The sequence below is a fragment of the Asterias rubens genome, chromosome 1, assembly GCF_902459465.1.
Source record: "Asterias rubens chromosome 1, eAstRub1.3, whole genome shotgun sequence".
Classification (NCBI taxonomy): Eukaryota; Metazoa; Echinodermata; class Asteroidea; order Forcipulatida; family Asteriidae; genus Asterias; species Asterias rubens.
This window is the reverse complement of record NC_047062.1, coordinates 20109993-20131705: the sequence shown is the minus strand read 5'-3', so window position 1 is coordinate 20131705 and position 21713 is coordinate 20109993. Positions and strand designations below refer to the sequence as shown.

Sequence of the window (21713 nt, the reverse complement as noted above, 5' to 3'; positions counted from 1 at the left end):
CATTGGCTGGATCTGCTGGAATATTGGGTTCGAATCCTGGCCATGGAGGTTTTTTTTACGCGTAAAGTCCTTGAGCGCGACACCTTGCATCAAATTGCTTTTGTCCGACGACCTGTTGAAGTGAGACTGATAGACGATCGGTGTTAAAGATTTTTCTTAATTTTTGTGGCTTGTAAAGAAATTGATCTTTTTGAAATGATATGTTATCCTCGAAGATGACAACCGAGACAAGCTGAGCAATACAACAAAGGAATTATGATAATGTACATGGACAATATACTTCAGGATGGGAATAGTACTCTCTTAAAGTTTTAGACTGAAATTCACTCTTATAATTGATTGAAACTGACGGACAAAATCATCTGCAGTTGTCAGTATTTATACAGTCAATTGGAGTGAATTTCCATACAAAAGTTTAAGAGAGTATGAGGTTAAGTTATATTAATGAGTTGACGCAGCTGACTAACCTATGCCCATCATCGTCATTTCCAAATCATACATCGTACAACATACAATGAAGTCTATATCCCATGGTAAGAATATGTAATATCCTTATCCAGGCAAACTAGCAAGGATTTTTTACTGTGTGAAATTGTCAGCCTTGTAGGCGACAACGATCCTAGACCACCACCCCATTCCCCTCCTCAGACCCCCAACTCTGCATACGCCGTTGATGAGTTATGTGTTTCAATCTTGCTAATGCGAATCTCTGGGATACCATGAAGAACCGTGTGTGCTTCACTGAGTGTGGGAGATTCAACGGCTGAATGCGAAACCTGTCTCATGTAAATGCTTGTCTTGCTCTGGTTAAATTGTACATCATCAAACTTTTTTACGAGCAACGGAAACCCCTTTTACTCATGAATCTACTGAGTGGAATTATTTTTTGACATGACATAGACTTCACCTCAACCCCCCCTCCTCTCTCTCTCTCAATCATTTCGATCGTAACGTTGTCTTGTTGTACTGTATGAAAGATTCATCATACTATATAGCAAGTCTGTGTCTCAAGCTTATATTGAAATATTATACTTAAAGCAGTGTTGAAATAAATGTGTAAATGCAATCGTCACAGCTTCACTAATAAAAGAGATAGAAAATTGTTTTATAAATTGTGTGTATACACTTACAGAGAATAGCCTCCATGGTGAGAAGCGTATCTGCATAATCATTCATTACTGGTTAAGTTTTGTTTCTACGCTTTTAATCCGATAATGTACTTCGGCGGTTTTGTTTTGCTTGCAGAGGATCAACAAGTATAACTTATCAAATGAATGCAAATTTAAGTGTTCTTGCAAGGCCAGAGAAGTGAGGTTAAGTTTCAACGTCATTTCCTCTTTATACTGCTGAGGGATAAAACCACGATTTTGTTTACTCTGTTTAGGCATTTTGTCTTAAAGCCAGTGGACACTATTGGTAATTACTCAAAATAATTATTGGCATAAAACCTTTCTTGGTGACGAGTAATGGGGAGAGGTTGATGATATAAAACATTGTGAGAAACGGCTCCCTCTGAAGTGCCATAGTTTTCGAGAAAGAAGTAATTTTCCGCAAATATGATTTCGAGACCTCAAGTTTAGAACTTGAGGTCTCGAAATCAACCATCTTAACGCACACAACTTCGTGTGACAAGGGTTATTTTTTTTTCATTATTATCTCGCAACTTCGATGACCGAAATTTTCACATGTTTGTTATTTTATGCATATGTTGAGATACACCTACTGTGAAAGCTAGTTTTTGACAATTACCAATAGTGTCCACTGCCTTTAACTGATGTCGTAGTGTATTGTTTACAACGCAGCTTACCTGTAAATTTGTAAACATAAGTGACTTCATTTGTCGTGAAATAACTACGTCATTGATGATAAAAAAGTCTTCTATATGACAGCATAGATAGCAAGATATGTCTTTGAATCATACTTGAGTAAGATTTTTTGTTCTAGTTTATTGTCGACATTTCACAAAATCATACATCATATCATTTAAACATTGAAGTGAAAAAAGTGAAAACAAGTCACAGCATTTTAAGAGAATTATCAATAAGATTTAAGATTTCCGATTATTTCTCTTTAGTTCACCTTCACCACCTCGACTGCTCATCTACTGCTTGCTTTTTGCACTCTGTGGTAATTTCTCCACCTGGCTGCCTCCTGTTACACTCAGGCCTATGTTTGTGTAACCTTCTGAGACAAACTCTGCCAGGAGTTAAAACGACAGGCTCGTAACTATAATTGTTTTTACATCAGCAAGCTTTTCGTTTAAAAACACTACTGAGTTGTTTATCTGACAGACCACTGAAAACATGCCTTTTGAAGTAACAAGACCTTTTATTAGTACTTTGTCTGGGTTTAGAGGCACTACAAGGCTCATGCAGGCTCCCTACTCCCTTAGATTGTGCAAGTCTCGTGAGAAAACATCAAGAGCGGACAGGTTTTTTAAAATAAAATCTAATCTTCCGGTCAAATTCTATTTGAATGAAATTTTTGTCAATAAAAAATACCAATGGCAATTTGTCAATCATAAATTTAATGTTTTTAAGTTATACTTTCTCAACAATAGGATTCAAAGTGTTTTAACCATAAACTATGCTCTGCTATTTGTTGAAGAGACAGAATCGTGGAAACTTAAAACTAAATATGGTTGGCACCAATTTGGTCCCAGAAGTTCGAATACGGTCCCGGACGTTCAAATGCGTAGGAGACTTGCACAGTATATTGAGCTACCACCATACTAAACATTGTATATCGTACTACATTCATACTTTACATTTATAACCCTTGTGGCTTGATCAATTATGCCTCAGCTGGCCAAGCTCGGTCAAGCTCTCCTTTCGTTTACCTTTTGTTTCTAAGAAACATGATCTATAGCAAGTGTGAAATATTGCATTTGAAACAACTATGATTGATTTTTAAAAGGGTAGTACCTTTGGGCAGTCCTTCCCCATAGTGAAACAATTGCAAGTGGACTGTACTTTCAGCTGTTGCACATTCATTAAAATACAAATAATTTCATCAAGACTTGTTTTTCCTCCACAAAGATTTAATCATTTCTGGGGCGACAGAATGACGAATTAATTTTAAGTTTATTCACTGTTTTGCAGTTGGGGGTAAATTTCCATACTGTGTCTGAGTTGTTTGGATATTTTATTCAATTCCTATAGTAAAACCTGATGCATAATGCAAAGTGAAGTAGTTTTTCATTTGATGAGGTTGAGCATCTGGAGAAATAGTTAATTCCACAAATGATTGGCATTTATTTTCTAAACCACTGTTGTCAGTTCAGTAGTTAAAGGTCCTGATTATAATTTGTATGAATTTCACAGCAATTTGTTTTGCGTATTTTGGATTACCTTAGTTGTGATTATGTCGGGAGTTTATTGTCTTCAGTGTATTTGTTCGGCAATGGTTTTGTGTTTTGTGAGGGACATTCTGCACATTCACACGGCTTATTTCAGTTGCGGCAATTGAAATGAAGAAGTGTTGATTGGTGGTGTATTCCAGTGCTATTTCAGCATGCCTGTATGCTTCGTTTTTTTGAAAGGGCAAGGGCACCAAGGCATTTTCTCTACAGTAAAGGGCACCCTATGAGGAAATTGAAATTTTCTACTGGAACATCTCTAGGACACCAAGGCAATGAATGACCAGGGGGCATGGAGGCAATTGTTGCCTCTGTGAAGTATTAGGCCTGCTTTTTTTTTTTTTTTTACCAAAATATTTCACTGATGATAATGAACTTGATAGGGCCTAATCAGTGAGATTTGAGATTGAGAACATATTTTATTTATCAGTAACTACTAATCCCAATGGTAAGTTTCAGCATTTGGGAAAGTAAAAGATTATGTTTGAAAGGAAAGGAATAGTCAATCTACAGAGGAATGTATAAGCGCTACATCATATTTGTTGTCCCCAATGCAAATTTAACATCTATTATATCGTTGCGGTACCCGCTGCCAAAACATAGGATTCGAACTGCCTCTAGCTACCAGGGCAACCTCGGTAGTCTAGTTGGTAAGACACTGCTCTAGAATTACAAGGGTCATGGGTTCGAATCCCACGTGAGTAACATGCCTGTGATATTTTTTCACAGGACTCGGGGAAAATACTGAGTATACAGTGCTAACACACATCGGTGTATGGGTTTAAAAAAAAAAAAATTGTTATTCTTTATCCCGATGCAAATTTAACATCTATTATATCGTTGCAGTACCCGCTGCTAAAACATAGGATTCAAACTGCCTCTAGCTACCGGGCAACCTCGGTAGTCTAGTTGGTAAGACACTGCTCTAGAATTGCAAGGGTCGCGGGTTCGAATCCCACCCGAGTAACATGCCTGTGATATTTTTTTTCACAGGACTCGGGGAAAGTACTAAGTATATAGTGCTTACACACATCGGTGTATGGGTAAAAAAAAAATTAATATTCTTTATCCCCGATGTAAATTTAACATCTATTATACCATATTTGTTTGAAGATCATACCTGATTTTTGTAGAGTATGTTGCCATGGCAACCCCTTAGGAGGCTCCTTTTTTTAACATTGTAGCTTCATGAGCTTGAATGAATACAAAGGAATGCTAGACATATAAGATCATGAGAATTCTGTCTTGGCTTTGCCTGAATACTAAGGGCGATAGTTCTTTCAATTTGTACCTGCGTAAAAGGTTATTGGCCGGTAGTCTTTTTTTATTTTGTTTTCATCAAGAGCAGGCACTGTGTTTTGGGACTACAATTTTGTTATGTTAGGTTTTGCTCGGTGCTGCAAATAGGGACTTGAGAAATAAAAACAAAACTGTGATCGTGACTGTAGAGATCAAAATTGCCAGCTTATAGTTGTAATGTTGCTAATGCACCAAGATCTTTTTCAGAAGGTGTTTTGATCATTTCAGGTGATGATAAGCGGCCTTGGATGTTTCTGTGACTGCCCCTTGTTGTTACTCAATTGCAGTGTTCTCTATACAGTATAAGCTTCCTCTTTTCAAGAAAATTTGAGAATGTTAAACCATGGACATTCTGAAGGAATGTATACGCCCACTGTGTATACTGCGAAACTTGTTGAAATAAAGTAAGTCACTTTTCAAATCATATTTCTTGTTACTTTTCAAGAAAATGCCCTCAAGGAAAATACTATAGAAGAATATATCAACTTTGCAGCTTTTTCCAGGAAGCATCCTGATCAAAACATCGAGTTGAAACAAACGATTCTTTTCAGAACCATCCAAACCCAACTAACTAGGGATTATCATCACATGGTTCTATCACAAATCTTTACTGTATCGTATTTCCACCATGCAAAGTTTCAAATCCAACTTAACTTTGCAGCAGTCTTTGATCGGTTACAAACTGGTGCCGTGCCGTCCTTTCTGAATATAAGGCACAACTCTGTGAGGAATTCAAAAGATGATTTGTCCGAACATCATAAAATGCTTGCTGTACTGGATGAGAAAAACTTCTGTTTGTGTTCAATTCCCCAAGACAATCTTCTTGATCAAATAGTTTGCCGTGGGTGATCCATCAAAGATCTCTGAGTTCTATGCACCGAAATAGAGGCCAATATAGGGATGTGCATTAAAGGCAAATATACCTTTGGTTTTTCGAACCGTTCTATTGTTTTAATCCTAGCTAAATGTAGATATTATGCAATAAAACTAACTTGTGAAATTTTCATTTCAAGAGGTGGCAGCATTTTTTAGGTATCACCCACTAGTCCGGAGCGGTTATGTCTATACGCGAGAAGAATAATCCATAATTGGTATACAATATCTGAGAAACCTTACCGACAGTAACGTTTTTAAGTATTAAGTTTGGATGATAAAACTGATTTCTTTTTCCATAAACACATTACGTGAAATGATTCTCAAAATGCTTTTATAATCGAAAGCTGCTGCGACTAACCAAGTAAGTTTTCATTGCCATTTTAGTAGTGATATTCAAACGTATACATTCCCTTTAACTTCGTACATGGCAATAAATGGCAATGTAATCCCAGAGAGTGGTCCACAGGTGTTGCACACATGCTTTTATTGAAAGCGAACACATAGAAAAAAATCAAATAAATTCATACCCACCTTTAGTGCAGCTGAGCGTTGTTGTTGAAAACGTTTCGTGCCGTCGAGACTCGCCATTGAAAATACACCGGTATCTTTGCAAATTAGGTTCAAGATGGCCGTTTGATGTTGTACCGTGGTGAGTACTGTGTGTTCGGCCCTGTTGCTTCTGAGTCTTCACAAGGGGATATGCAGCCTGCAATTGTGATTTTTAACATTATTGTTTCATTGGTTTGAACTCCCTGGAGCTGGAACTGGTGAATGTTAAACAAAAAAAAAGGGGGTGATGGAGATACGGTTGTGTGCTGAAAAAGTATATTGTTTCCCTCGGGGTTGGCATGTTTAGCATGCTTAAAAAAGGTTGATGTAGAAACAGAGAAGAGAGTGATTTACGACTTGATACTGCCACAAGGAGGTTTTGTGTTGATTTCTAAGTTGGGTTAAATTCTTAGAGTGCTTTTCGGAGTATCAACTTCCATTTTTTTTAATTTACCCATTTCGAAATTTCAATCAAGTGCCTACATGTATGTTCAAATTTAAGAAAGTTTAGTATGACAGTTACAAGTGGAAGAGTAATCTAACTCGCAAGAGCAAAAGTTTAAGGGCTCAATCATGTTTGGAGACTCATTCGATTTTTTGGTCTCAATCAAGTAATCCCACAATGGGGAATCACTATTACCGTTGTCAACACAACTTATGTTCAACTGACACCATTGAGTGCAAGCCTTATTATACAGGCATGTGAGATTTCCTCTTTAAAGCTGATTTCCTTCTTTGGGGTTTTGATGTTGCTCTTTTTTTCTTCACTTTCTGGGTACAAAGGTATAGGAATATTATCCTTTCCTCTCTTTTTTTTCTTGCCCAGTTATCTCTTTTCTTCTTCTTTCATGGATAGTTACTCACATGCCCGACTATAATTGTAGAATACTACTCCAGCGGGATTGCGACTTCAATCGTATTGCTGGAGTATAAATTGATGTAGAGATGTAGATGTTTAATTTGAACATGTACTGATAGGAGAAGATTTGACCTGGTAAGCACTCTCACTCTCAAACAAGAAGTCTACCTGATTACGTGCACAAAGTAATAAAGCACAGGTCAGTTGGTTGCTATGCATGACTGAGGTATGTACAGTACTGACCATAGGTTATTACATAGAGTAAGGAGTCTCTGTCCTTACTCTATGGTTATTACATCTTGTATGCTTCAACCAATTAAATCAATCGCGAGATGCGGTCCTTTTTTGCGGCTTTCCAGAGAGACCTCTGAAAGGTTTTCGTCGTCACGCTATCTGTTTAATTATTGTAATTGGTTATTCAGTAATGAGGATATCATTGTTACCTTTTTTGGAAGCCATTTTGAGTTTTTGTTACTGTATGGGTTATAGTTTCGTGCATAATCCTAATATAGCTCTTGAGTAGACCTCGCAGGGTTCTCTTGTCACGCAATCTTGTCTTATTTGTGGACATTACTGGAATTTGTTCTTAGGCAATGATGATTATGGTTTCTGATTGCTTCAAGGCAGTGGACACTGTTGGAAATTACTCAAAATAATTATTAGCATAAAAGTATAAAACCTTACTTGGTAACTAGTAATGGGGAGAGGTTGGTGGTATAAAACATTGTGAGAAACGGCACCCTCTTAAGTGCTATAGTTTTTGAGAAAGAAGTAATTTTCCTCGAATTTGATTTAGAGACCTCAGATTTAGAACTTGAAATCAACCATCTAAATGCACACAACCTCGTGTGACAAGGGTGTTTTTTTCTTTCATTATTATCTCGCAAGTTCGATGATCGATTGAGCTCAAATTTTCACAGGTTTGTTATTTTATGCATATGTTGAGATACACCAACTGTGAAGGCTAGTCTTTGACAATTACCAATAGTGTCCAGTGTCTTTAAAGCCAAGTGGACACTATTGGTAATTGTCAGAGACCAGTCTTCTCACTTGGTGTATCTCAACCTATGCATAAAATAACAAACCTGTAAAAATTTGAGCTCGATTGGTCGTCAGAGTTGCGAGATAACTATGAAAGAAGAAAACACCCTTGTCACACGAAGTTGTGTGCTTTCAGATGCTTGATTTCGGGACCTCAAATTCTAAACTTGAGGTCTCGAAATTAAATTTGTGGAAAATTACTTCTTTCTCGAAAACTACTCCACATTCAGAGGGAGCCGTTTCTCACAATGTTTTATACCACCAACCTCTCCCCATTACTCGTTACCAAGTAAGGTTTTATGCTAATAATTATTTTGAGTAATAACCAATAGTGTCCACTGCCTTTAAACTTGGGCTTCTTGCAAATATATGGGTTCGAACTTTGATACACAATGAAATATTCATTCAGAAGGGGATATTCCACTTCTTGATTTTCATGGGCTAGATAATTTGTTTGTCACTTTAACTGATGGGGCACTAAACAGCCTTGAAATGGTTTGGTTATTTCTGTAGTTAATTGTCGTATTCCCACCTGTTCAACTTTGTTGGTTTGATGAAAATAATGATGACCTGCTGCTTTTTCCATAATCAATTATTGTTCATATTGAAATGTGTGGTGTTTTTGGTTTGTTTTGTTGTGTTTTGAAGTGGTAGTCAAATCTTTGCAATTCATAAGAATGAGTTGAAACTGTCCTTGCATTTGCAGCTTTCAACTAGTGATGAATGTGGACCCTCCAAAACAAAAGATCATCCAATTGATTACCATTTTGTTGAGCTGTTCAGACTTTGTGGTTGATGTATTGCTGGTGTCATTCCTATGACTTTCATCGTTTTCTCTAAATTAATTAGCTAATTATGTATCTTTTGTTGAAAATGTAAACACCCTTTCAGATATGAGACCATTGTTTATATGAAATGATGATGTTAAGGCAATTGGGAAAACTGTCGCAACAATAATAGCAATAGCTTGTTTTGCACGGAGTCTTTTTGTCCATATACCAAGAAACAAACAGTACAAAAACATCAAGCGATAGCGGTTTTAAATGCTTATACGACTTATGCTTATGTTTTATTGTTTGTATTTCTATTCAAAAGGTTACTTGTTATTAACAGGCTGGAACTAATAATAGTGAAAGTATGTCCAACGGTTTGAATCTCCAAAACTGGACAGGATGCATTGGCATTGCCTCTTTGCAAATGTCATTCCAAAACATTTCATTCAAGTTTCATAGTTATGACATTAAAGGCAACTTTGATTAATCAATGGTAGAGTGTGTGTAGGTGGACTTATTTAGTTATTCTAAGATTTCTGAAACAAATTATAATCTTGAGGAGAATATTGTTATCTGCAGAACCAAGTTCAGTGCTTTGTGTTCCGTCCTGGCATATTTAAACATTGTACTCCATGAGTGACAAGTCGAGATTTCAAATCAAATAATTTGTCACTTTGAAATTCATCCACGTCCAGTTAACTTGATATCGCTATTTTTCTTTCTTCCTTCTTTCAATGTGAAGGGTTTTGCACCACACATATCACCTTTCACAGACATGCAGGACCTTGGTAATCTATTGGCGAGGGCAGGCTTCAACATGCTGACAATTGTAAGTTGTTTTTATCCTTTCCTCTTCATTTTCTCTCTCTTGCTCTTGCTCATTCTTTTTTTTAACTGATGTGTGATGATTTTCTAGGGGTTTGGTTATTTTAAAGATTTTACTCAGTTGTTGAAAAACAATTAAGACAACTTTAAGTTTCCTTTAAAAATAAAGTTTCCAAGGTTTTTCTTTCAGGAGATTATTAAATCAACTCTTGACGTTTCACTTGAAATTTGATCTTCTATAAGTTAAGGCTGTAGTAGTATCCTCTGCTTTTACAAGTACTTAAAGGCACTGGACTCTATTGGTAAATTACTCAAATTAATTGTTAGCATAAGAACTTCGTTGGTAGTGTGCAAAGGGGAGCTGAAGATATCATAGTTTTTGAGAAAGAGTTAATTTCTCACTCAAACATGAAAAGACTTCAGGCTTGAAGCCTTTTTAGGGATCTGAATGCACACAAATTTGTGCAACAAGGGTGTTTTTTCTTTTTTATTCTCTTGCAACTTCGATGACCAACTGAGTCAAAATACTGGTCTTTGACAATTACCCACGGTTTCTAGGGGTGGATTTCACAAAGAGACTAGTCTTGTCTCAAGTTAGGACGAGTTACTCGTCCTATAACTTATGGTTTAGCCTCAATAATTATTAGCATGAAACCTTTCTTGGTGACGAGTAATGGGGAGAGGTTGATAGTATAAAACATTGTGAGAAACGGCTCCCTCTGAAGTGACGTAGTTTTCGAGAAAGAAGTAATTTTCCACGAATATGATTTCGAGACCTCAGAGTTAGAAATTGAGGTCTCGAAATCAAATATCTGAAAGCACACAACTTCGTATAACAAGGTTTTTTTTTTCTTTCATTATTATCCAACAACTGCGATTACCGATTGAGCTCAAATTTTCACAGGTTTGTTATCTTATGCATATGTTGAGATACAGCAAGTATGAAGACTGGTCTAAGACAAATACCAATAGTGTCCACAGTCTTTAAGCAATACTCAGCTGTGTCGGTATAACTGATGTAATTACTAAGGGTGTACAGCAAAGTCTCCATGCCAGCAAACTTGCTATCTTCTTCACCTTCCTCGCTTGACATTTACTACTGTATTATATTGTGATGAATATTTATAAACTTTTTCAAAGGTCATTATTTCCATCACATTTGAAGACTTTCCTCCATTTATAACTAATGGTGAAACAGGCCCATTCGTGTTGAAGGCATCGCTTGGTTGGGGAAATGGTGAAGCATAGTTACCAGAAGTGGGGGAATTTCCCTTGGGGATCATAAAATGTGTAATGACATGGCTGTTCCACCTGCGTGTCCCCTTGAGAAGGCACATCATCACCAGGGCTGCCATTTCAAATAGAAACCTGCCCAATGGAATTCAGAGTGTGATCCTGAATTTGGCCTTCAGATGTGCTGGTGTGGAAGTTTTTCCATCTAAGCTAGTTTTGTGGTGTGGGTGTTATAGAAACTTGTATTTTTTGACTTTGATGAGCTTGAGACAACGAGCCTTTTTGAGGTATGACAGGCGTGATAGGAGTGTACTGTTTGGTTTGGGTCTGTTTGGCTTGGGTGTACACACACAATTTTACCCAAACCTTATAGTGTTGTAGCATTGTGTCTGCCATATCTCAAAATGGCTTATGAGCATTACTGCAGAAAATAATTTGAAGTCATTAGTATTATGTATTTCTGGTAATGAGTCCATTGATGCCTCATAGGTAAACTTAATCACTGCAGCTCATGTGATGTTAACAAGGGTGCTTGTTATGTGAACCCCACAACACCGGGGTTACCCCCCCCCCCCCCCCCTCTTCCATGATAAGTGTTCTGGGTTCTTTTACCTGCATTAGCAAACTTACAGGCGATACGTGAAGTATCTTTCTCAGGGACACTAGTGCCAAAATTGGGTGTTAAAATTGACATCATGGGTGTTGTCACATAGATACCCAAGAGAGAGCCAAAATTAACCCCAACAGTGTGTGAAAATAACTGACACCAGTTTAATTAGATGATAGCAGAAAATTGTGTTCCTTTAACACCCTATGCTGTGAATTTTTTATTATTTTTATTTTTCATTTTTCATTAAATTTTTCAATTTTTGTATCTATATGTGACAACACCAATGATGTCAATTTGAACAACCCAGTTTTTGGCAGTGTGGTCAGAAACACCACAGCTTGTTCCAGTGCTCCTAATCACTCTGCCAGAGACCATTTTCCCCAACTCCTTCTAATCTTCCTCCACCCACAACCCTTCACTACCATCGTTCCTCATTCTTATTTAGCCTTTCTCCGTTTCTTCTCAAAATACTTGATACGTTTAGCGTGTTCTCGTTAGGACATTCACATGGCAATGGCAAATAGAGCTTTGTGGTTGTTTGATGTAACAGAGACAGACCGCATGGGTAGATTGTTCAAATTGTACTTTCGCAACTCGTTATTGTGTAAACACTCCTCTCACAAGTTCCTTGACTAAACTCCTCCTGGCTATGAAAACAACATTGGAAAGATGAAAGTGCAACAGCGGGTAGTTATGACAAGACTCCCTCAACTACTTGTGAAACCAGAGTTCAGTGTCATTTTATTATGTAGAAAGACACTGGCAATTTTGTTTTTAGTAGGATTTTTTTCTTCATCTCTTTCTCCCTCTTCTTTGTTTTTCCATCAAACAAGGGACTGGGAAAAGATGGGTCAATAATTTCTGGCCATGCCTCCTGTGTGTTTGCTGAGATTTGGTTTCTGACTATAGGTTGCGAGGAGAATGTCTGCTGTGGAGATCGGGACGGCGTTTTCCTGGACGGTGGGGAAAGCATCTTATTCGGAGAAATGAAGATGGCACGGTCAACTTGTGTTAATTAATCAGATGAAAGTACAGTTGGACTGCTGCTGGCTCTGGTTGAAACATCCAGGGACTTATTTCATACATGTTAGCTTTACAAACCTGCAGGGAACAGTCGAGTGTCACCTAGTACAAGCCATTAAGCTTCCCATTGTACTTATTAGTATACCCTGTCAGTCGGAGGTTTCTTTCTGCTTTGAAAAGTACAGGAGTTGTAATTCTGCAAACATGTTTTATAAATTATGCTTCGGGCGGAAAGGCGTTTGCATTCATGAAATTCAGCTTGGTGGGTTGTATGGAGGGGTGTATAAAGCTTATGCTCGCTTACTTCACAAAAATTGACACAAGCAGTAACAAGTTCATGAAACTTATACTTATCTGACCAAACATTATGAAAATTAGACTTATCTCACCTTAACCTTTCCTCAAATTAATCAGAGTTTTCAAAGAATTGTTAATTAATTGCAGTAAAGTGCCTTTTTTGTTGTCAGGTAAATTGTACTTGTGTACAAATGGAGAGAGCGTAAGACGTATAGGAAATAATTTATTTGAATTAAAACAGCAGACTAAAAAAAAACACGCATTGATCGGTTGCTTGTCTGACATCAATGTACTTGTTCTATACTGGTGCAATGTTCAACCCTCGGTGAAGGAGAGCTTGTAATGACCAAAGTTAACGGTACTTGAAAATCTAAATTAATTACGAATGAATCTAGGCTGGCAGCGCCATGTGCAACTGCAGTGCTTAAAGGTTGTACATTACTCGAGTTAGGGAAGGGTTTTTTCTTTTATTAGGCGAGCTTTGTTTTAGTGGTTTGGAGGGGGAAATCAAAAATCTAAAAGCAATTAAAAGCCATGGTTTGATTGTTACTAAGAGTTGAGATTTGTGTATCAATCTTAATTGCTAAAAAAAAGTGTAGTGTCACAATACAAACCATTGTAGTGAAATTGACAACTCATTTTTTAAGATGAAGTTGCATAAAATGGAACCATAATGACCTATTTTGAAAAAGCCTTAACTCTTAACATATTTTTCCATTTTTTTTTTCACTGAAAAGAAATTGAACTGACCATTTGTTTCATTTATTGTTGATCAAAATAAAATGTGGAATTTATTTACTGACACTTTGTTAAAACCATATGCACTCCCTTTAAACTAGACTATAGCGTCAATACGTCACGCATTAAGGAAATATTGTTAGAATGTTGTTAGAGTGGACTAGCGTGGACTATGTTCCCTTTCTGAAGTAGTGAACATTAATCACTCTACACTTTCAACTATACCATCTATAACAACATCTGAAATAAAATGAACTCGATCATTGTTTCAAAATGACTTGTGATAATGGGTTAGGGTAAATGCATGGATTTCATTTAATAGTAAACCAAACTCATTTAAAGTGTTTCCACATTCCTCACATCAATTTGTGTAACCATGTGAACTGTAGTAGAGTTACTAATGGAACAAGTCCCCTCAGAGTCAACCCCCCCCCCCCCCCCCCTCATTTGAAACCTGTACTTTTGAAATTGAAAGTTCGTTGTTGTAATTTCAGTGTTTATAACTACTTGTATTTACACCCCAGGAAATGTATTTGTGCTAACCCTCCGCAATGTATTTGTGTGAATTTACCATTGCTTACAGCAATGGTAAATGACATAATGTGCGATGAAGAGGTGGAGGGAAAATGGCAAACAAAAACTAGTTTCTGATTGGCCAGAACTTCCTCCTATAAACCCAGGTGGGTCCACGTATATGCTCCTATAGTTTTGGTGCTGCGTTAATTTACATTATTTAACATTTCGATGCAGTTAATGCTCCTGAACACCTTTTCAAATTACATTTCTTTTTCTTTCTCTGCGTGTGTTTTGTTTTCGAAGTTGTCTTTCTTTAAATGTGTGGTTATAATTACACCACTGGCTTACTGAATAACACCATGTGTAGATGCTACTTATGTTGAGTCACTGTGGAATTGTCCATTTTGATGAAGTGATAATTGCAATTAAGTTAACGAGAATGCGAAACAGTCACGCAAACCTTTTACATTGTGATGACATTTGCAATAGAAATCCCAGGTGCTGTTGTTAATTGCTAAAGCCGGATATGGCACGCCAAAGAAAAAAAAGGAAAAACAGATAGTGAGAGTTAGTCATCTGGTTTGTTTGTCATCATGAGATGTGGTTTGTAGTTATATAGAAATGAACTAATTGTAATCATGAGATATGTATATAGTTTATAGAAATGAATTGTTTGCAAGGTTATGTCTTGTTAATATCAATCACTATGTGTTAGTGTGACTCATTGACATGTAGTGACTGCCAATAATGCATATAACATTGGTATCTTATTGAGTGTGGATTCGAACCCATTCACAGAGTGAAAATGCTTTACCAGGTAAAAGTGTTTGTTGAACAGCGAGCAAGTTATTGGTTCAAATCCAGTCTTATAATAATATAAAGACTGTTTAAGACAGCATTGTTTAAGATCACCCTGCTTGTGTGATACATTCACATATTATACAAGGAGTGATTACATGCGCTTTTATCATACACTCTAAAATCTCCTGGGTCAGAACCGACTCAGTTCTGAAGTTCAGTTCTCAGAAGTTTGGTTCTCAGTTCTCAGTTCAGTTCTCAGTTCTCAGTTCTTAGTTCACAGTTCAGTTTTTAGTTCTTAGTTCAGTTCTGAAGTTCAGTTCTCAAAAGTTTGGTTCTCAGTTCTCAGTTCTCAGTTCAGTTCTCAGTTCTCAGTTCTTAGTTCTCAGTTCTCAGTTTCGGAAATGTTTTATTATGTGTCTGTTTGGCTCATTTAGGGCTTATTTCGACATAGATTTTGGGTTATACTGACCCAGAACACGGTCAGTCCCCATAGGCCACGGAATCCTGATATTTTTTGTTAGTAGACTGTATACACAGTGGTCCATTATGCATTTGGTGTGCGCTGTTTGGGTCCATTGTGTTTTAAACACTAAAGGAGGCAAGTCAAGTGTGTCATTTGCCCTCGAAGGTGTCGCAAACCACAAGGACCCATTTAGTATATCACACAGCGTGTAACATTGTTTGTTATACTACATGGTATGTAACCATGTGCCCTAGAGAATGTTTACACATGATTAGGGCGCTATACAAGTTTGGGTATTATTATTATTATTATTATTATTATTATTATTATTATTATTATTATTATTATTATTAATAAATGTTTGTTATAAAATCATATGGTAAGTAATCATTATCATAGGGTGCGTATATCCATTATAAATGATCAAGGCGCATTAATTTATAAGAAATCTTGACATTGAAAACAAATTTAAGTGACTTATTAAAAGCTATCGCCACCAGATGTGTATTTAGCTGTCTCTTAATATAGTTGGTATGCTGGAGCATGACATCAAGGATGGTGGTAAAGAATTCCAATGGTGAGGGGCTGCTGATGCTGGAGGGGAAAACTATAAAGTGAAATTATGCTTCGTTATTAATTTATTGCAGTTGAACATTGCATTCCGCTGTTTAGTTGAACACATTCAAACACTTTAACAGGAAGATTGTTAAACAATCATTAACCTACTAGCGTACATACAAACCCATAATTAGATTTTTGTTTCTGAGTGTTTTTCTTCTTTGAGACAATATTCACAATAATTTTGACATATGGCCTATTAATTGACAAGTAATATCGAACGAGAACAGTTAAATAAAGAGCAACGCATATTCAGGAGACTGCCAAATGTCTCCCCAACGTCCCCTGTTCCAAATTGTTGAAGTACAGTGCCACACAACATCCGAGGTATTTCATTTTGCCCACACATTAAAAACCAAAATTTATATTATTATATACATACATATATTGTGTTGAAGAGGCTAATTGCCAAGGCAGACATCGGAAATTGTTTGATGGAGCCAAGAACCACTCCAACTGCAGTTCCAAAGGTCCATGGTGTAATTTGACGCAGTGATATTGAAGGGTTTTGCTTTTAGGAGGAGACGTACGATAACAAGCCTATCAGGAGGTGTTGTAAGCTTAATCAATAAAGACAATAATTCATTGGTGAGAATAACGTGTTGGCTTAAAGGCACTGGACATTTTCGGTAGTTGTCAAAGACCAGTCTTCTCACTCGTGTGCTTTCAGATGCTTTGAATTCGGCTGAGGTCTCGAATTCAAGTCAAAAATTTATAGTGAGAAAGTACTTCTTTCTCATAAACTATATTACTTCAGAGGGAGCCGTTTCTCACACTGGTTTTTATTTTATTTTTATTTTAATATTATTTGTATTACTATCAACAGCTCTCCATTGCTGGGTACCAAGGTAATTGTTATGCTAACACTTATTTTGAGTAATTTCAAATAGTGTCCAGTGCCTTTAATGCAACGGAATGGTCGAGGGGTGGAATCGGACTCTGACGACTCGCTGTAAAAACCGGATCTTTTCTGTCATACTGGCTAATTACCCCCTCACCCCAATCCAACATCGGTGGTAATTGCCATCACACGGGGGGGGTTTTCCCCTCATGATTTTAGAAAGGTTTGTGGAGACTGTTTTTAAACACATGTTTTATGCACCATGCAGAGAGAGAGAGGGATTGATTGAACGATTAAACGCCAGGCATCAGTGTATAGGTTTCATATTCAATCATCATCCAGTATACAAAATGGTCTTGAGGTAAAGATCCACTTAGCTTTGAGTTTAGAGTGAGTTATTTGTGAATATAGTTTCAACACATAGCGAGAATGGGCAGTGTCACTAACAGCCCGTTACTGTCAATCACAAAAAACACCGTCATCAAATAAAGTGTGTGAAGAAACAAACTTGTGAAAACTATGAACGGTTGGATATTTGAACTGTTTATTTCTCTGTGTTACTTGTTTCAAAACTGAGTAAACCATTTGCGAATTAGATTTGAATATTGTCAGCTATACAATTGCTTGCTTGGTCACAAGGTACTGCCCAAATTGAACTTGGCAAAGTTTATGTTGAATGTATTGTGCAACCCAAACAGCAATTAGGCCTGTATGAGTAATCTGAAGTATTTCAAGTGATGTATCATGCTTGATTAGATTCCCCTCAAGTGCGCCCAATCATCAATTAATCACTTTTTAAAGCTCATCTTCTGACAATTCGATGCTCTACTATATCGAGCCCCATCCATAACTCCCACTCATAAGACTATAGATGAAATATTAAACATTGTCACTATTTTTGAAATCAGTTCTTAAAATAGTATGATGAGTAATCAGGAGTGATGCATAATTTATTGAGCATAGCTCCTTGTGCGTGACGGATTAGTTTCCTCTCTGCTCCAACTGTAACCGGTATCCTCCCTGTCTTATAATGAGTCTTACTTCCACTTTTAGCCAAGTCATCCATTAATCACCTTTTGGAATCTTACTCATCTTTACCCTCTTCTCTGTGATCTAGTTGGTATGATACTGCTCAAGAATGGCAAAGGTCTGGGGTTCGGATCCCACCAAAGTCATCCATTGATCACCTGTTGGAATCTTACTCATCTTCACCTTCTTCTTGGTGGTCTAGTTGGCAAGACACTGCTCTAGAATTGCAAAGGTCTGGGGTTCGAATCCCACCCAAGTCATCCATTAATCACCTGTTGGAATCTTACTCATCTTCACCTTCTTATCTGTGGTCTAGTTGGTAAGAAACTGCTCTAGAATTGCAAAGGTCTGGGGCTCGAATCCCACCAAAGTCAGCCATTAATCACCTGTTGGAATCTTACTCATCTTCACCTTCTTCTTGGTGGTCTAGTTGGTAAGACACTGCTCAAGAAAGGCAAAGGTCTGGGGTTCGAATCCCACCAAAGTCAGCTATTAATCACCTGTTGGAGTCTTACTCATCTTCACCTTCTTCTCGGTGGTCTAGTTGGTAAGACACTGCTCTAGAATTGCAAAGGTCTGGGGTTTGAATCCCATCCAAGTCATCCATTAATCACCTGTTGGAATCTTACTCATCTTCACCTTCTTTTCTGTGGTCTAGTTGGTAAGAAACTGCTCTAGGAATGGATTCGAACCCCAGACCTTTGCAATTCTAGAGCAGTGTCACCTTCAGATGGTTCACCCGACCCTAACCACAACCCCAACCCACATTTCACTCACTCATCAACCTCATATGGTATTATCTATATTTGACCTTGGGGTCTACTATGACCAAAACTGATGCAGTCGTTCGAACAAGATTTCAATTCAGGAAGGCTTTCATCAACCTAATCAAAGTGTCATTTCTAATTTGCTAATGTGAATAAGAAATGCTGTGGGGTTTTTCTTCTGGAATTTATTATTATTATTATTATTATTATTATTATTATTATTACTATGACTATGACTATGACTATGACTATGACTATGACTATGGCTATGGCTATGGCTATGGCTATGGCTATGGCTATTGCTATTGCTATTGCTATTATTATTATTATTATTATTATTATTAATCTACATGCATATATATATATATATATATCCTACGCAACATCTATGTGAAACTCGAAGCTTGGAGTAACACTAAGCTTTACCGCTCTTAAAGCGAAATGTGGTTAGCGTGTTCATAAGTTAGTTAGGGCTATTGTCAGGTCGGGGCAGACAATCCGTACCAGCGGTATTGATTTGAAGATGTTCACTTTATTCACTTTAAAAAATTAAAAAAGTAATCCAGCTTTTGCAGTTCGTGCCCACCGGTGGATGTGTGAATGGTTTTTTGTTTATTTCTGTCCAAGATGAATCTTTACCTTCCTTGGTAACTATTGATATTTCCTGCGTAGACACAGGCAAGCTGCATCGTTCTATGATGGGAGAATAGTATTTATTGATATCGTTCAATTTTGTTATTTATTTTATAATAAGCATACAAACGTCATTCCTGGTTCTGGCTAATGCATTTCTTTTCTTCCAAATCTGATTAATGATCGCTGGTGGTGGCTGCTGCGTTGATGTGGTCATTCATATCAGTGAATATGCCCATTCATCTCTCAAACACCACTTGAGATTTGAGTTAAAATGCAGGACTTCCGAGTTTATTTTTTAAGCCATTAACGGACGGAAGAAGAAAAAATTCTAACCACGTCTTGGGGAAACAGTCCAGAGGCCGATTTCACAAAGATCTAATTGCTCTAGATAGCACAAAGGTCGCGTGAAGCTTCTTCCCTTACAGTCACTACAGTCATTTATTGCCGGGGTGATGTGCGTCTGGACTGAAATGAAGAGTTATATGTAAAGGTACAATGTAGATATCAGAGTTTTTTGTTGAAAGGGTTACCATATTTTTCCCCCATCCTTATGGTTTTTCGTTGAACACGCCTTTCAACCAATCAGTGTGGGGTTTTGAATGAGTTACATTTTTGTGTTCATCCATTTGTTTTTCCATGAACGCACCAATACCATAGGGCCAGTCTGTGAACTTTCATCATATCCGGTGATATCCTTTTAGTAAAAACATGGAACTGCCAACAAGTGGAAACGGTGCATGCTTTGATAGGAATGCTGTGCCAATGGTTACGTTCTTGTCTCGGTTGCGGCAGTTGGAACAAGCTGTAAGATGATTTTTGTATTATAGTGGCATTTGTAAGAAGAAACTATTGTAAACTTGCGGCTACAACCATGTGTAAATCTCTGTTGTGTCTTAAAGGAGCCGGTGTGGTCTCGACGTTTCGAACAGTATACTCTGGAAATGTTGGTATTTTTAGATTATAATAATATGAGTTTTGAATCACTGATTATTTGCCAATCCTGTACTTAGGCTCATAGGTCTCATGCTATGATACCCACAGTGAGAATGCAGAGTGACTATTAATAGAAGTAGCCATGTTTCTTGCTGTGCTAATCAGCAGTCTGAACAGTAAGACTAAATATACCTGGGGCGAGTGGCGACTGAGACGTAACGAGAACAGATCTCTTTCCAATCAGCACTATTTTTCCTGAAACATTTATTCTAGAATTTAAGCTTTTCGCTGAATGTGGCAATACACGCTACAGGGACAGTTTGGTGACGCTTTTGTGTGATGGCCTGAGTGGTTGCAAAGAATTAGACTGGTCCCCCTGTCTGTACCCGCAAGGATAAAGACAGGTATCAGCTTTGTATGTTGGCACATACGGATTTAACTGCAAATCTCCAGAACCACGAATACCATGTTGAATGAATGGAAGGTCAAAGGTGCTCATGAACGTGTGCTAAAATGCAGATCTCTGGCGTAATTCACGAGTCTGGAAGTGTGACGTCATTATGTTCAGGCTAAGCAAAGAGTTTCCGTTGCGTCTACCAGACTAATTTATACTGAAATCTGATATCACTTTGATGAGTCACTTGCAATGATTCCAACGACTTTTTAATTTAGGAGACGACCTTTTATTCATTCATGCTTGCCGACATGTACACGACTAAATTAATGCTAATTTGATTTACAGTGGTTTTAGTTGTCTAACCATATTGTCCGATGGGACTGAAAAGGTCTCTGCACTGAAAGCAAATGCTTCTTGCATTAACATAGGCCTTTATACAATTTCAACACTGACCAGTACATGTTTTAATGTATTCTAACAAGATGTATTTAATGACGTAATTTTATAGGCCTACGTGATATAAATTGGTAACTTGAAAATATTTGTTTCCCAAAATTGTTGTCGTTGTTTTTTGTTTTGTTTTTTTCAATAGGTTTTTCTTCTTACTTGCCTGTACTGTTCCCAAACATGAATCAAATAGACTCAAACTGTAACATGAGGATAATAATTAAGAAATCAAGTGAAGGATTGTGGTAAAAAAGGTGGTTTGGTTTGTTAAGTATTAAAATGTTGATTGTGGACATCATTAGAAAGTTCTTTCCTTAGATCGAAATAGGTCTACAAAAAAAACACTTAAGAATTTTTTGTGAAGTATTGGAGGTACCATCTTCCATCATGTCTAAATTGAGCTGCTTTGGTTGCATGGTGCTGTCATGCAGCAGTAGCTGTTGCATGCTGTGGACACTCTGTTGATTCCTGACAACTGCAAATCTGCTCCAACTGTAAGTGGAGATACTGATGTATACAGTCAAACGCTTCTACAAATAGCAGCTGATGCTGTTGATCGATGCTAATGTTGCTGGCATTTTTATTTAGGTTGATCGGACACACTCCATCCTATAAGAACCACTGCCGTGTCATGTGGTTAAGCGCAACATACTCAAGCTCTGTTTCTGATCGTCAGAGTATGGGGTTCGAGTCCCGGGTGATACTTCTGTCCTTGACTCCTTGAACAAGGTATACATGTACTTTACCATAATTGCTTTGTCCTTCGAAAGTAAACTGAAGCCGT

At 37.4% G+C, this 21713-nt stretch overlaps 1 protein-coding gene across 1 annotated transcript in view; it reads left to right on the top strand.

Moving 5' to 3' along the window:
- LOC117300087 (arginine-hydroxylase NDUFAF5, mitochondrial-like) overlaps positions 1-21713 on the top strand; it is a 116998-nt gene that overhangs the window by 75907 nt on the left and 19378 nt on the right. Inside the window, exon 9 of the mRNA XM_033783777.1 lies at positions 9498-9584. Coding sequence (XP_033639668.1) covers positions 9498-9584 — 87 coding nt within the window. The remainder of the gene's footprint in view (positions 1-9497; positions 9585-21713) is intronic.